This window comes from Heterodontus francisci, chromosome 23, assembly GCF_036365525.1.
Source record: "Heterodontus francisci isolate sHetFra1 chromosome 23, sHetFra1.hap1, whole genome shotgun sequence".
Lineage (NCBI taxonomy): Eukaryota > Metazoa > Chordata > Chondrichthyes > Heterodontiformes > Heterodontidae > Heterodontus > Heterodontus francisci.
In genome coordinates this window covers 47,929,772-47,945,809 of record NC_090393.1, presented here as the reverse complement: position 1 = coordinate 47,945,809, position 16,038 = coordinate 47,929,772, and the positions used below count along the sequence as shown (strand labels likewise).

At 42.2% G+C, this 16,038-nt stretch overlaps 1 protein-coding gene across 1 annotated transcript in view; it reads left to right on the top strand.

The window, feature by feature from the left end:
• Nucleotides 1–16,038, top strand: part of susd2 (sushi domain containing 2) — a 140,843-nt gene that overhangs the window by 26,620 nt on the left and 98,185 nt on the right. The window contains exons 2-3 of the mRNA XM_068055197.1: nt 7,174–7,378; nt 11,557–11,708. Coding sequence (XP_067911298.1) covers nt 7,174–7,378; nt 11,557–11,708 — 357 coding nt within the window. The remainder of the gene's footprint in view (nt 1–7,173; nt 7,379–11,556; nt 11,709–16,038) is intronic.

The following is a 16,038-nucleotide window of genomic DNA, read 5'->3' as shown; positions in this document are numbered from 1 at the left end:
CATTCACTCCCTGCACCATCTACAAGATGTACTGCAGCAACTTTTGTTCTTTTTCCCACCCTCCCCCCTTTCACTAGCTCAAAATCTCTTACATTTCTAACTTTTCCCAATTCGGATGAAAGGTCGTCAACCTGAAACATTAACTTTGTTTCTCTCTCCACAGTTGCTGCCAGACCTGCTGAGTGTTTCCTGCAATTTCTGTTTTTATTTCAGATTTTCAGCATCCAGAGTATTTTGCTTTTGTATTACTGTTTGATATAGGTTGAGGGATAAATATTTTCAGGACACCCTGCTCTTCTTTTAAATAGTGCCATTTAAGGGATCTTTTTACTTGAAAGGTCTGATGGCTCATCTGAAAGATGACACCTCTGATACTGCAGCAATCCCTCAGTACAATGAGTGTCAATGTAGATTATATATTTTGGTGTGGGAGTTGAACTCAGAACCTTTTGGCTCTGAGACAAGGCTAACACAGACAGGTCAATGGGGACTGGAATTTAAACCTTGTATTTGTTGTGAATTTCTTCAGGATATTTTCTACTCCACTACCATAGCTTCAGAGGAAATTCAGCGTAAAGTCAGCTTAGCTTACGTACAAAGTTATGGCAGGGGAATGGGAGAAACCCTGAAGAAATTCACGCCCTCCATTTCTTAGCTGGAGTTTCTATAACAGAGGATTGGGGCAATTTCTAAAACAGGCAAACATTTACATGTCAGTTTTTGAGAGTTGGGGTTATCATGGCGACAAAAATGAATTGCGACCAATCAGTTGCCCCTTATATGCCCTGTCCAATTTTAACTTCAATGGAAAAGAAAATTGGGTGGGGTTTAGAAGGGGTGAGCAGTTTGCTGCCTGTTTTCCTCCACCACTAAAAGTTAAAATCAGTCCTTGTAACTCAGCGTCTGTCACTACCTTCAGGACAGGAGAGAAAAATTAACAGCTGTGCATGCATGGAAAGAAATACTTGGGCGAAGCATCAAGGTCTACAAACATCTGCTTCCTCAACGACTGTCGGAATGTTTCAGAATGTTCCAAGTGGGTTACAGCATAAAATCGTGGAATAGTACAGCACAGAAGGAGGCCATTGGGCCCATCGACTCTGCGTCAGCTCTTTCAAAGAGCAATCGAGTTAGTTCCCCTCCCTCATTTTTTCCTCCATATCCCTGTACCATTTTCTCCTTCAAGCATTTATCCAAATCCCTTTTGAAGGCTCCTATTGAATTTGTGTCTACCACCCTATCAGGCAGTGCATTCCAAATACTAACCACTCATATAAAAAATTTTTTTCTCATGTTGGCACTGGTTCTTTTGCCAATTACCTTAAATCAATCCTTGAACCATTGGAAAGTTTCTTTTTATTTCCTCTATCTAAAATCTTCATGAATTTCAACACCTTCATCAAATCTCCTCTTAGGCTTAGAATCATAGAAACTTACAGCACCGAAGGAGGTCATTCGGTCCCTCATGTCTGTGCTAGCTCTTTGAAAGAGCAGTTGTGCTTAGTCCTTTTTGTCTGTAACCCTGTAAGTTCCTCATCCTCTAGTACCTGTCAACTCCCTTTTAAAATTATCTTTGGAATTAACTTTCACTGCCTTTTCCGATAGGACGTATCAGATCCCGACAACTCTGAGTGGAAAAATTTCTCCTCCTGCTAAATCATTTTCTAATGATTTGAAATCTATGACCTCTAGTTACTGACGCACTCACCAGAGGGAGTAGTTTTTGTCTATCTACTCTATCAAAACCTCTCATCATCTTCAAAACTTCTAGTAGGTCACATCTTAACCGTCTTTGTTCTAAGGAGAACAGTTGTGACCTTTCCAGCCTCTCTTCATAACTGAAGTACCTCATCCCTGGTAACATCCTCTGCACCCTTTCTAAGGCCTGTACAACCTCCCTAAAGTATCGCACTCAGAATTGGACACAAATCTCCAGCTGGAGCTGAACTAGTGTTTAATACAGGCTGAACATTATTCCCTGTTTTTTGTACTTTATGCCTCTATTTATAAAGCCCAGGATCTCATTTGCTTTATTAACTGCTTTGTTAACCTGCCCTGTCACCTTCAAAGGTTTGAGTGCAAGCACCCCCAGGTTTCTTTGTCTTGTCCCCTCCTTAAAATTGTATAATTTAGCATGTATTTTCTCTCCTCATTCTTTTGAGCAAAATGTAACACCTTATACTTTCCTGTATTGAATTTCATCTGCCATATGTATGCCTTCTTGAAGTATATTACTATCTTCCTCACTGTTTATTACACTTCTAAGTTGCATATACCCCTCATCCAACCTCTCCATTACCTCATTAAAAAGTCAATCAAGTTAGTCAAATATGGTTTGCCCTTAACAAATTTGTGCTGGGTCTCCTGTATTGTATGATCGCTTTAAGAGTGATGTCCCTTTAAGAACTCAGTATGCTAATGAGCCAAGTACCAAGATGTAGTCATGTGACTAGAGACCACAGGCACTTTGCATTGTAACACCCTGGACAAAAGTTCTGTATATAGTTTGCTCTGTATTGTATGTACTAGTTTAGCTGTCAATAAACCTTCGAGAGATCTTCAAGGAACTGGAATTCATTGTGTTGCTTAAGATAACACAAAGAAACTCATGATATGGTGGCAGTGGTAGTGAAAAGACAAGATATAAGCTTGAATACCATGGGTAAAACAGCAAACAAAATTGAAACGCAATACAGAAAACAGAAGAGAAAATTTGAAGCAACAAGAAACTTAACAAGTTCCTGAAAAGAGTGAAAGAAAGCTACATAAATTAAAAGGCTGAGAAAGTCTTCATTGAGCAGATGGAGCAATCAGGGTATGTCTAGATCTGAGATGTTGAAACCTCTCCATAAAGAGATGCCCCCACAAGATACTAACACTAGAGGAATTGAATCCCAAGTTCACAGGAACCAAATTCTTCTCCAAGTTGGATGCTAAACATGGATATTAGCCGATACACCTAGCTAAGGAATCTCAAGAAGTCACCACTTTCAGAACACCATGTGGAAGATATTGCTTCCAGAGACTACCCTTCGGCTTATCTGTCAGTCAAGATCTGTTTCAACAGCATATGGTCAGAATTATAGAAAACGTGCCTGGATGTTTCTGCATTGCCAATGATATTGCGGTAATGGGCAAAACCAAAAAAGAGCATGATCGAAATCTTCATTCACTGATGGCAGTAGCTCGTTGTGAAGGGCTCATTTTTAACAACAAGAAGTGGCAGTTGAATGTAAGTCAGATCACTTTCTTTGGCTCTATCTATTCAGGTTGTGGAATCTGTCCTGACCCAGGCAAAATCAAAAAAGTGAGGCATATGCCCACGCCACAAGACAAAGAAGATCTGCAGAGATATCTTGGATTTTTCAACTTCCTAGCATCATACATTCCAAATTTTTCTGACAAACCATCATCACTGAGAGAGCTCTTAAAGAAAGACGTACCATTTGTATGTCAGGATGACCATCAGCATATGTTTGAGTTTCTCAAACAAGCATTGTCAGCAGAAACCTACACCCTGCAGTACTATGATCCAAGGAAGAAGACAATCCTGGAATTTGATGCCTCACAGAAAGGGCTAGGAGCATGCATCCTTCAGGATGGCAAACCAATTGCATTCGGATCCAAAAGTTTATCCTCAGCACAATCCAATTACTCAAACATGGAGCATGAAACACTTGCTCTGGTGTTTGGGATCACAAGGTTCCACACCTGCCTGTTTGGTAAGCAGTTCACTGTGGAAACCAACCACAAACCACTGGAGATGATCCGGCACAAATCATTGACAAGCACACCACCTTGACTACAGCGACTCTTGGTGAAATTGCAGGTGTACAACTTCGACATCTGCTACAAACCGGGTACCAGAAAGGTCACTTTGGCTATGCGGAGCAGATTGCCAAATCCGAACAAGAATGATGAAGTTCCACTGGATCTACAAGTGGACAGCATGGACATCGAGGTGGAAGATGTGCTCAAAATCAATTTATTGCATTTTGGTCAGCACAAATGTGACCAATTGCAATCAGAAACAGCCAATGACCCACAACTGAAGGCACTGTGGAGAGTCATCATAGAAGGTCGGTCTGATATGATAAAAGAGATGCCAGAAATCCTCAGATGCTTTTGGCCTTATAGAGATGAACTTAGTATCTCGAGAGACATCACCGTCAAGGGAAAACAAGTGATTGTGCCCAATTGTTCCAACAGGACATCTCGTCACAACTTCTCTAAAGCCATATGGGTATACAGCGAACAAGGTGACTGGCTCAAGACATTGTTTATCGGCCAGGGATCAACAGGGACATCTGGGTGGCACAGTGGCGCACCGTAGCCTCACAGCTCCAGCGACCCGGGTTCAATTCTGGGTACTGCCTGTGTGGAGTTTGCAAGTTCTCCCTGTGTCTGCGTGGGTTTTCCCTGGGTGCTCCGGTTTCCTCCCACAGCCAAAAGACTTGCAGGTTGGTAGGTAAATTGGCCATTATAAATTGCCCCTAGTATAGGTAGGTGGTAGGGAAATATAGGGACAGGTGGGGATGTGGTAGGAATATGGGATTAGTATAGGATTAGTATAAATGGGTGGTTGATGGTCGGCACAGACTCGGTGGGCCGAAGGGCCTGTTTCAGTGCTGTATCTCTAAAACTAAAAACATCAAAAGGTTAGTGAGGATGTTGTAAACTGTGGTGCGGAGTCAACTTCCCCTTGGCCCCTTTATTCCCTGCACCCACTTGATCCTGGCCGTCATGTGGGACTAAGTCCTCTTAATTCAGGCTCAGGCTGGGTGTTTGGGATATCGGGATACAGGAGAGCCACTCTCCACTTAATCTACAGCTACAGTTAATGGCTTAGTACAATGAGGAGGAAACTCAGTCCTTTCTTTAACTATCAATTTACTTTATTCACGTTGTTGTACAATGTAAGAATAAGGCTTATACACTTAATTAGACAAAAGCATGCAACTCAAACTGAGTTATACAGTTAATAACAAAGCTAGCTAGAATTGATAAGCACACCCACTAGGTTCCTCTGACCTTTCCTGACCTAGTCACAGAAAACAAAGGATAATACCCGAAAAAGGGAGAGTTAACGCTGGCCAGGCGTTCTGTTCTCTCTCTCTTTTACGTCGTCGCCGCGTTGCTCACGCAGGGTCTTCCACTTCCACGATGGTTGATCTCCGGAGTTTATTGCTGGCTCTATGCCCAAAAAGCTCTCTTCTTATTCTCTTTCTTATCTCTCCAAAACTGAGCTGTATCTTTCTGGTTGGTTTAAGCCTGCTCACCTCGTTCGCATCTTCTCCTAATTGGCCCAGGCCCAAAGACCCCGGTATCACACCGTGTCCAAATAAGGCTCTTTTCATGTGATCGCTCCTTTGTCTTGTCACATAAATTAGTTAGTTCAAACTGGTTTTTACCAGCACAGGCCAGTGTCTGAGCTCCAGGTTACTACAGGTCACAAACAATTCCAGCAGTTTGTAACTAATTCTGTATTTCTTGCAGCCCCTGACCAACAATGTGCGAACCGTGCCAGAGCCACTAGCCACAATAACGTAAAGAACCTCTAACACCCTCATGAGATATACCGTGAATGGAGACGCCTTTATCTTAGTCACTGATTATTTCTGCAAATTTCCAATTGACAGATAGGTAAAAGACATTTCAAGCGTGGTTGTTGCAGATACATCGAGTGCCATATTCAGTCTGAAGAAATTATTTCTGACAATGAACCACAGTATAAAGGCAGACCTTTCAGGGATATGTGTGCCAAATGGGGCATAAACCATGTGACATCCTCACTGTACTACCCTAGATCTAACGGTCTTGCTGAGCGAATGGTTCGCACAGTTAAATCACTTGTCCTGAAGTGTAGGACAACAAAACAAAATTTTTGTGTTGCCCTGTTACACCTCAGAGCTACACCTATGGATATGGGCTACCGTCACCAGCAGAGATCACATTTATCAGACAAGTACGAATGATTCTGCCAAGCCATCATCTGTCCAAATTCTCCGAGATGCAGGAGACACTACTTGCGAAACAAGGGAGAATGAAGATGGTGCATGACCAACATGCAGGGGTGGAACTACCTCAACTATACATAGGACAAAAGGTCAGGGTCATACACCCCACAATAATAACATGGTTACCTGCAGAGGTATCTAAAGTATGCAGTGAACCTAGGTCCTACAAGATGACAACATCTAATAGAGAAGTGTTGAGGAGGAACCAAAGCCAATTAAGGGAAGTGTGCAATACTCCAATTGTGCACAGCTGATTCGAAAGAACACACTCTGACAATGAGGGTGTGACTAAACAACAGGACATCAACCAAGACATCGACAACATGCCTGCAAATCCAAAACAGCCAAGGGTGAAATCCACATCCCCAGAAGATTATACCATAACAAGAGCTGGAAGAGTTGTCAAACCACCGAGACAATATATGGACTCTTAAGCTTCTGCACTCATGAATTTCACAATTCCTATCATTATACGTGTAAATTTTATAATCTCTATCTCTGTATAACTAATTTTTATATCATCCAATTTTATGTGTTTTTACTTGTAGCATACGAGACTTATCTTTGGAAAGAAAGGGGGTGTTGTATGCTCACTTTAAGAGTTATGCCCTTTACAAACTCATGCTTTTTGTGCAGCCGATGGGTTTCAGTATTAAGAAGATCTCATTCACTTTGTAACTTAGCATTTCCTTAATATGCCAATTTACACATCACACACCAAGAGGTGGAGCAACTGTACACACCTTATATTTCAAGATGGAGGCAATTAGCAGCATGAATAAGTGAGATGCCAAGAATGAGAGCACTGAGCAAAATCATGACTATATTACTCAATTGATATGCTTACTGTGTGACATTTTACTGCTGTTCTGATGGATTTTTATTCCGATGAGTGCAAGTTACTCCATCAGAAACTAGGTATTCCATTCTTTAAAACTGAAAGAAAGATAGTCACTATTGCATGTGGTATAGAAAGCACTACAGCGATTGGAAGAATTGTCTTCTAATTGGGGACAGTGCCATAGGAACAGGTCCTTCAACCCCTTGAGCCGTTCTACCATTCAATTAGATCATGGCTGACTTGGAAGTATATGATTAAATCTTGAACATGTGACCAATGAGCAAAATTAGAGTCTGTTTTATTTTTAATTTCTAGATGCGCAGGCTTCATGTGAAAACAGTTGTGGAGAAAACCTGGCTAAATGTTCCTGTCATGTGACTTGCGAATCATTGGAAACGTGTTGCCCAGATTACTCGGAATTCTGCCTCCGGGTATCTCCTCAATCAGGAACCTTAATGGGAGGAGCAGATTTTGTCATCATTAACACAACATTTAATGCTGAAGACAGGATAGTCTGCAAGTGAGTCTCTAATGTAGTTAGTAAGCACCCTGTCTACATAAGGATTATCTCCCTGTTATAAAACAGCAATGTGCTTTACTCTGAATATGCTATAGAAACATTGCCAATTTTTCTTTTAATCCAGAGACTAGTGCATTGATAATTTTAATATATATTTAAATAAAGTGATGTTTCCATGATGTGCACTTTGATAAAATGTTGAGTGTACAAATTGAATTTACAGCCTGGATCAGACTGCTGAATCTCTAATTATCAGGGTAGATTTTCAACCATTTACAAGTGGGATGTACAGCCTGGATTAGTCTACTCAATTTTTATCCACTTTGCCTCCAGGTGTAAAACGGATGTTGCAGATGTGCCCGCCATTATAGAAATTGCCTGATTTTCATTTCCCACTGTCCGTTCCAATTCGCTGTTTATTTGGGCTGTCTAATTTAGATCACTTTATTTTCCTACCCATTTTCAAAAGGCATTGCTGCAAAATTGCAGGCCAGTTATCCTACACAGAGTAAGAACAACAAAAAGAACAAAGAACAGTGCAGCACAGGAACAGGCCATTCGGCCCTCCAAGCCTGCGCCGATCTTGATGCCTGCCGAAACTAACACCTTTTGCACTTCTGGGGCCCATATCCCTCTATTCCCTTCCTATTCATATAATTGTCAAGATGTCTCTTAAACGTCGCTATCGTATCTGCTTCCACCACCTCCCCTGGCAGCAAGTTCCAGGCACTCACCACCCTCTGTAAAAAACTTGCCTCGCACATCCCCTTGATGCAAAGTAGCTGTTGCTTTGCATTGACACAGAACTCGGGCTTTGAGTTGGTGTTGAAGTTGTCTGAATTGAGTTTAAAGAAGCACTGTGAGATACGTGGTGGAAGTAGTTTTTTACACTGCTGCAATTTCATATCGGCTGCATTGTAACAGTAACTGTTACAGTTCACGTCCCACATAGTCGTCTGGACCTGTGGAAACTTTTAAAAACGATTTCTAGTCTATTTGTGACCAGAACATTTCGAATATTTATGAGGCCCTCACCTGCCTATGGTAAGGGTGTTGCATGCAACCTCTAATGTTATGGTTAGGGTGCTGTTGCGATATAAAGCCCCACTCCACATGCTCCATTCACATCAGGTTTGGAAGGGGGTTAAATTTGGGGAGTACTTTTTTTTCTCAGTTTTCTCCATTGTCGGTCGAAGGCAAGAATCCACAGTGGAATGTGTGTCAGCCCTCTGTTGCCCTGTGTAAATATCTATTCTCTGGCCAGAGAGAGAGTGATAGTAGATTATATGACCATGTAGGGACACCACAGCCACATCCAATCTTGCCCTCACCAGTGTCCACATGCAAGCTTCAGCACACGGGCACTGAGATCAGTTATAGCGCCCAAACTGTCATCTTGGCTGAGATCAGTCTTTTCAGTATGATCGATCCTCGGACCTTCCTGTAAAGCTCAGCAGAATATCAGGCTGGGTACTTATGTTCTGAGCCATTGGAAGTCATTCTGCAGATAGAGTTTTCAATGTAGTATTATAAATAAGGCGTTCAGATAAAGTGTTGTACTGTCAGAGGAGCAGATCTGTAATCAGTGGTCACTCCCTGATACTTGTTATAAAAAGAAGGAAAGAGTTGCATTTATATAGCACCTTTCAACCACAGAATATCCCAATAAAATACTTTTGAAGTGCAGTCACTGTTGTAATGTAGGAAACGAGGCAGCCAATTTGCGCATAGCAAGCTCCCACAAATAGCAATGTGATAATGAACAGATCATCCTTTTTTTTGTGATGTTGATTTGCGAGATAAATATTGACCAGGATACTGGGGATAACTCCCCTGCTGTTCTTCAAAATGGGATCTTTTACGTCAGGGTTGTCCGACATATGGTCCACAGGCCAGAGTCTGGCCCGCAGATGAAAACTGTACTCGGCCATTCCAATATAGAGAGAGACAGACAGAGAGAGGGGGGGAGCGACAGAGCACGATCATGATCACTCATGACAGATGGGCATCTATCTGGAATACTCTGCATTGCTACATCAGGTGTGCGGGCAGATAATGTCTACTTGTGCAAGCAAAAACAATGCCAGGTATCTCACAATTATTGTTCAACATAGTAAGGGCATGGGCAATTAGGGTTGGGCAATAAATGCTGGTTAAGCCAGTGACGCCCACACCCCCAAATAAATTTTAAAAAATTAATAAATTAGTCTTCTCATTTAAAGCTTGTTCACAAAAATGCACACTTGTGTTGCTTTGATTAATATTAAAACAAACTTCGAGTGCCTTTATCCTTCTGAATTTTCTCCCCCATATGTAGACAAAATTTGTAATGTGGCCACTCACACAAAACTTAGGGGTCGGCAACGTGTCCGTACACGGACACCAATGTCCATGGCAAACAATTTTGGGGTCCGTGACTGGTAATTTCACGGATGAAAATTGCAAGTGTCAGATTCACAGCTGACAGGTGCTGAAACAGAACAATGCTTTTGAACTTCCGCCAGATTCGTGGTTTTCCGGCGGGTTCCAAACTTTTTTAAAAATCCGCTGGAAAACGACGAAGCTGTCCAAAGTTCAAAAATGCTGTTCCCACTCCCAGCAATCGTCAGAGAGAAAGTGAGAAGGGGAGAAAGAGAGAGAGTGAGAGAGAGTGAGGGTGGGGTACAGAGACAGAGAGAGAATGCACCTTTGCCAACAGGTAAGAGATCTGGTTTGGACATAAATTGGTTAGTCTGGAGTACGATCTTACAGATAGTGACTAAACGTTTTGTAATTGAATAATACATGCAGTAACAACCACTCAAATTCTGGCAGAAAAGGTTTTTAATAATTATCTTGTCAGAGCTGATTCAGAATCGACAGTGATAGACTGAGATATAGACATAGTGAATTTAAGAGAATCACGTTATTGGAGGAACTGAAGGGCACTCTTTATTTGTAATTATGTTTATATAATTTTGTCACCAGGTTTGGTGAGCAAATGACATTTTGTCCTTGAGAGATTCTGTTGTTTCTGTACTGTAGAATCTAAGACCTAGTTTAGCAGCCTGTCAAGAAGAATAAACTAGTCTTGGCTACCTACTGTTAATCTCTCTGTCCCTTCCTGTCCCACTCTGCTTTTCTGTTTTACATGACTCTTCTGAAGTACTATCTGCTCCATCCTATAAAATTCCCCTGCTTTGGAGATACCGGCCCTGTTTTTTTTCACATATGACAGGCAGGTGTAGAAGTTGCACAAACATTGACCACGGGTTAAATTGTCTCATGACATTAGCAGTGTGAGAAATGGTCTGTCTTCCTATTGCTGATTTTTCTACTGCCTCACCTCAATAAACTCAATAACAATCCTCTCCTTGAGTTTTATGGCTTATTGGATGAATTTGCATTCCTGACACAGCGTGAATCCACAAAGGTCATCCAATAAGGTCCATCTGCCATCCCGTGACATGTTGTAGCTAGTTCTATTGTGTCACCAAAAGTAATTTGCATTGGCATTGCATACTGTTTTGCTTGCTAGCTAGCTAATACAGTTATGCTGTTCTCCATTGATATTTGTATGCTTAGCTACTTTATTTATAGGGAGAAATGTGTTTTAAATAGGATTGTGTTTTGATGGCATTAAATTGGCTGTACATTTTATATATAGATTAATTGCCCCATGTCTGTGGCTGATTCAATAGTTTTGTCAAATGTCCGTGGTGCAACATGGCAGTGCCTATCCCTGGCAAAAAGGTTGGACACCCCATTTTTGCATCCACCTGAGTGGACAGACAGGGCCTCAGTTTAACATCCCATCCAAAAGGCAGAACTTCTGACAGTGCAGTATTCCCTCAATTCTACACAGGAGCACCAAGCTTGATATTTATGCTCTGCTAGAGTGAGACTTGAACTCTCACTTTCTGACATCAGAGGCAAGAGTGTTACCAACTGTGCCACAGCAGATCCCAATAGCAAGTAGACAGGCTGTTTTAATTTCATGTGTGAGCTTTAGAAAGTTTTGGCTCTATCTTTATGTAGCTTGTGGTTATCAGTCCTGAAGCATCTGTACTCTCTGCCTTTGTATGATAATATTTGTGGTACAGAGTTAAAGACTCTAAGCTTATGACTCCCAAATTCATTGAAAGGTCCTGTCTGATGTATATTTCAATTGGATTAAACACCAACACTATCCATTTCAGGTTCAAGTCAGAACTTCTTACCAAAGGTTATGTTGATAATGAAAGGAGGGCCCACTGCATCTCACCATTGCTGTATGAAAATGGAAGGGTACCATTTGAGTTGTCAACAGACGACGGAGCAACCTTCAATCGCCGTGGGAAATGGGTGTCAGGTCAGGTGATATCTTTTGACAAAATCTTTACCTACTGATAAATGACTTTCTTGACTTGTAGCAGATTGGAAACCAATAAAATAAATGAACTCTGGGTGGTTCACGTTAAATTGTTTGGGAGCATACTTTAGTTTCTTCATTCATGGTGAAGTTAATAAGCAGTGGCGTGCATAATAAATTCCGGGGGTTATGTGAAGCCGATGAGGCCTGCTCAACCTAGGCCTTCAGAAAACCTGCTGCTCTAAGGGCGAAGGCTCTGTTCATGGCTGTCCTGCTGTGGGATATCATCAGACCTGGGAGTCAGAAGCATTCACTTTCCTTCGATGTCATTGACAGAAAGCAAAGGAATGCTATTGGGAAGATGGGACTATCAAATCATCCAGAGAGCTGGTGGAAAGACTCTTTAAACTATAGAACCTATCACTTTAATGGAACGATCAGTCGCATAGAGAAATTTGTTCATTCCCAGTGAACCAGCATGTACTTGGTGGGCTGAATGGCCTCCCTCTGTGCCGTTATTACTCCAAGTATGAGTGGAACAGTAAAGAATTTAATTATCCTGACTTACCCATACTGGGTGAGTGATGAAGGTTGCCATTTGAACATGCGGATCGCTCTGCTGGCTGACTATTGCACTGTACATGAGTTGTCCACAAGTTATGTTGGGTCTTGTACTAGACTCATGTGGAGATCAATGGGAATGGGGGTGCGGAGTTCTATGATTGTGACTGGAGCTGTGAAAAATATGCCAGTGGCTGAATGTCAAGGACTTCATAGAATGACAGCAGCCAAGAACATCCATGTGCCAGATTATGTGCTGCCCTGCCTTGTCAGATTCCATTTCCTTGGATTTGCCTCTCCTGGAAAGCAGAGGGAAATTTTCTACAATCTTCCACAGATTGAGTACTAGTCATAGAGCTTTTCAACTTCTGATAATTTTTAGCAAAGAATTTGTAATAATAAGGCTGTAAATGACTGTCTAATATGGATCTTAATCCACAGCAAGAATATGAAGGGCACTTAGAATTCTCCTCAGCACAAGTACAGGCTGAGAACTACATAAATCTTTCTCAAAAACAGAACACTATTTATTATTAGTTCTAATGACGCATGGAATAACTCCAAGGCCATAATTTAACAATTGTAAGCCCCTTGAACTTTGCTCTCCCAGCCAGCCTGCTTAATGAACCTCTTGATTAGATTGCTGCTCTGTAATCACTGCTAAATACCTGTACATGGCTTCTGCAAAGCACTCAATGCTGTGCAAAAACTTATGAAAGTATTTTTTTTTAAACGGCAGAAGTATTCAGACCGATGTCTGGAAGAAGGGAATGAATATTTTTTCCCAAGTGGACTGTCCTGATGAAGATATGCTAGAGGATTAAGATACTAACTACACCACTTACCCGTTAACAAGGTTCGCAATGTAGTAAACTTGCAACCCAGCATGTGGCTAAGAAGCCAATAATTTTATGTTGGCAATGCCATAATATCTTGACGTCACCAAGACCAATCAGGAGAGCAAAGTTCAAGTAGCTTATAATTTTTGATTTGTGGTCTAGAAAGTAGTCCTTGCTCAAGTAGTAGTAGTAGAAATTGTTTTCCTTTTAATAAGCTGTTTTTATTTGATGCTTAGCCCATATTTGTGCACGGGATTGCACTCGGAGCTGAAGACAGTTGTCAGTGCCTTTCATGTTGCTAATGCCAATTTACACTCAATTAAATTTAAATAATTGCAGCATTATTATTACAGATTTATTGATTAAAAATAACTTCAGTTAATTATTGCAAAATTTTGCGATCAATTAAATAAGTTTACACATGGGCCTTTCTTAGTATTAGCAAAGTCCTGTGCTAAAGCAAGTCTGAGGTTATTAATTTGATCCAACAAGATTTGGCAACAGCCCTGATGTGACAGAAAGATAATTGCGAGTGATTTCACACCCGTGAAAGACATTGCAGGGTGTGTGTTAAAAAATTGGCTGTTGGGGATTGGCCGCCCTTCATGCACCCTGCATGATTTTCCTTTCCACTGAACCCTGGTGAAATGTGAATTCAATACACAGTCTCATTCTGTAGTTGGGCACTTGGAGTACAGAACGATGCCCGCAAGGAGCTCCAGCTGGGAAATTGCAGTAAATTAGTAGACAGAAAATCAGGCACCACAGTAATCTCGCTGTTCCCAGTAGTGCTCCCTGCATTACCCCAACACAGAATCAGTCCTACATAGTGTGTTTGATTGGAGGTTAAATCCATTGGCTGTTTACACATCTCTGCAATTATTGTTCATGATGCCCAAGTGCAGGTGCTAACTTCAAATTTAACATTCAGCTCCATCTATCTGCAATCTACAAAGAACCTTCAACACAATTAAAAAGGCTATCTTTGTTTAGTTTGTTAAAAGCTAAAAATGCCCCTTTGGGATTCAAATAAGAAAATATTGGCACAGGCCCCATGTGCAATACATGAGCTGTCATGTAATAGATAATTGAAACTTGATGAGCTATGAACAGAACAGATGAAGATGATGCACAGGGTACAGATGCTTCCAGTTTTATAGTTTCTGATGTTTTGCATAATTCTCTATCAATATTTGTATGGAGATTGTCCAACAGTTCACCACTGCCATTTCTTAAAAGCTGACTGTTACAACCAGGTGAGGGGGGGAGGGGTCTCAGGCTCCCCTCTTACTTGACTGTAACAGGGTTTATTCCGTTTAAACAGTGATTGTGCTTACCACCTCTGTGAGTGTTTTACCTTTCGGAGTGTCTCCTGACAATGCAGAGCAATCGCCAACATCATCAGTGCGTCCAAACATTTGCCAGTATGGGTCTGCGCATACGCGAGCCGACGTCACCACGCAATGACACCAGCCATAATGATGTCCGAGCTTTGCCTCACCCCTCAATGGCTGCAATTGCCACCTCCATTCCCCCCGAACAGTACCTGGCTTCGGCCACTCCCCTCCTTGGCCAGTCTCTCCCTGCCTCTCCGCCTTCCCCTCTTTTTAAAAAAAAAATACATTTGTTTGTGGGAGTCACTGGCTAGGCCAGAATTTGTTGTCCATCCCTAATTGCCCTTGAACTGAGTGGCTTGCTAGACCATTTCAGAGGGCATTTTAAGAGTCAACCACATTGCTGTGGGTTTAGAGTCACATGTCGGCCAAACCAGGTCAGGGCATCAAATTTCTTTCCCTAAAGCGCATTAGTGAACCAGATGGGTTTTTACAACAATCAACACTGTTTGCATGGTCATCAGTAGGCTTGTTTTTTAATTACAGATTAATTGATTGAATTTAAACTTCATTATTTGCTGTGGAGGGATTCAAACCCATGTTCCCAGAGCATTAGCTCTGGATTACTAATGCAGTGACATTACCACTACACCACCACCTTCCCTCACCCCTAACCTTGCTGCTCTCCTCCTTGGCCACACACTCCCAGCCTCGCTGCTTTCCCCTACCTCGGCCGCCTCCATCCCACCCCAAACAGTATCCCGCTCCCTCCTTGCCCATTTACTCATTGCTCGCTCTTGGCCTCGCCACTGCCTCCCCTCAGCCACATGCTCACCGCCTCCCCGCTGCTTCCCCTCAGCCACTCGTTCCTCACCTTGCCGCTTTCCATCCACTCCCGCTGCTCACTCCCGGCCTCGCTGCTTCCTCCCCTTGGCCAGTCGCTCCCAACCTCGCCGCTTAGGCCGCTCACTCGCCGCTTCCCCCCCGCCCCCCCCTCGGCTGATTGCCGCCGGGCGTGAGCAGCTGGTGGGGAGGGGCATTGCGGGAAGCGGTAAGGCGGGGAGCGAGTGGCTGAGGGGAGGCAGCAGCGGGGTGCAAGTGACGAGAAGAGGGTCTGGGTAGGGAGCGGGGTACTGTTGGGGCTGGGATGGAGTGGCAATCATAGCCATTGAAAGGTTTGGGTTTAATTTGTTTTGTGACAAATTGAGCAGCACCATATTTATTACTGGCAGCTGCCTGAGATGTCGCAGACAGTGATGTTTCAGTTATGTTGGTTATGTTGTCAGCAAACACAGCCTTTACCTTTTTCCTTAACTGTGATCTTGAAAGAACCAATTGGACAGATTTTCTTGAGTTTAAACAAGAAAGAGGTAAGTTTATTACACTTAATACTCTAACACCAATTTAAAAACACTAAAAAATAAACTATACATTCACATGCACATTCGCATGAGAATCACACATTCACACGCACACACACACAAATAGATTACAGAGGGAAAAATAGATTTGGTGGTTGGATTAAAGTCCAAAATAAATAGAACTTCAGTATACAGTCTGTGAACTGGGTGATCTGTTAGTCCTCTGACTGAAGGT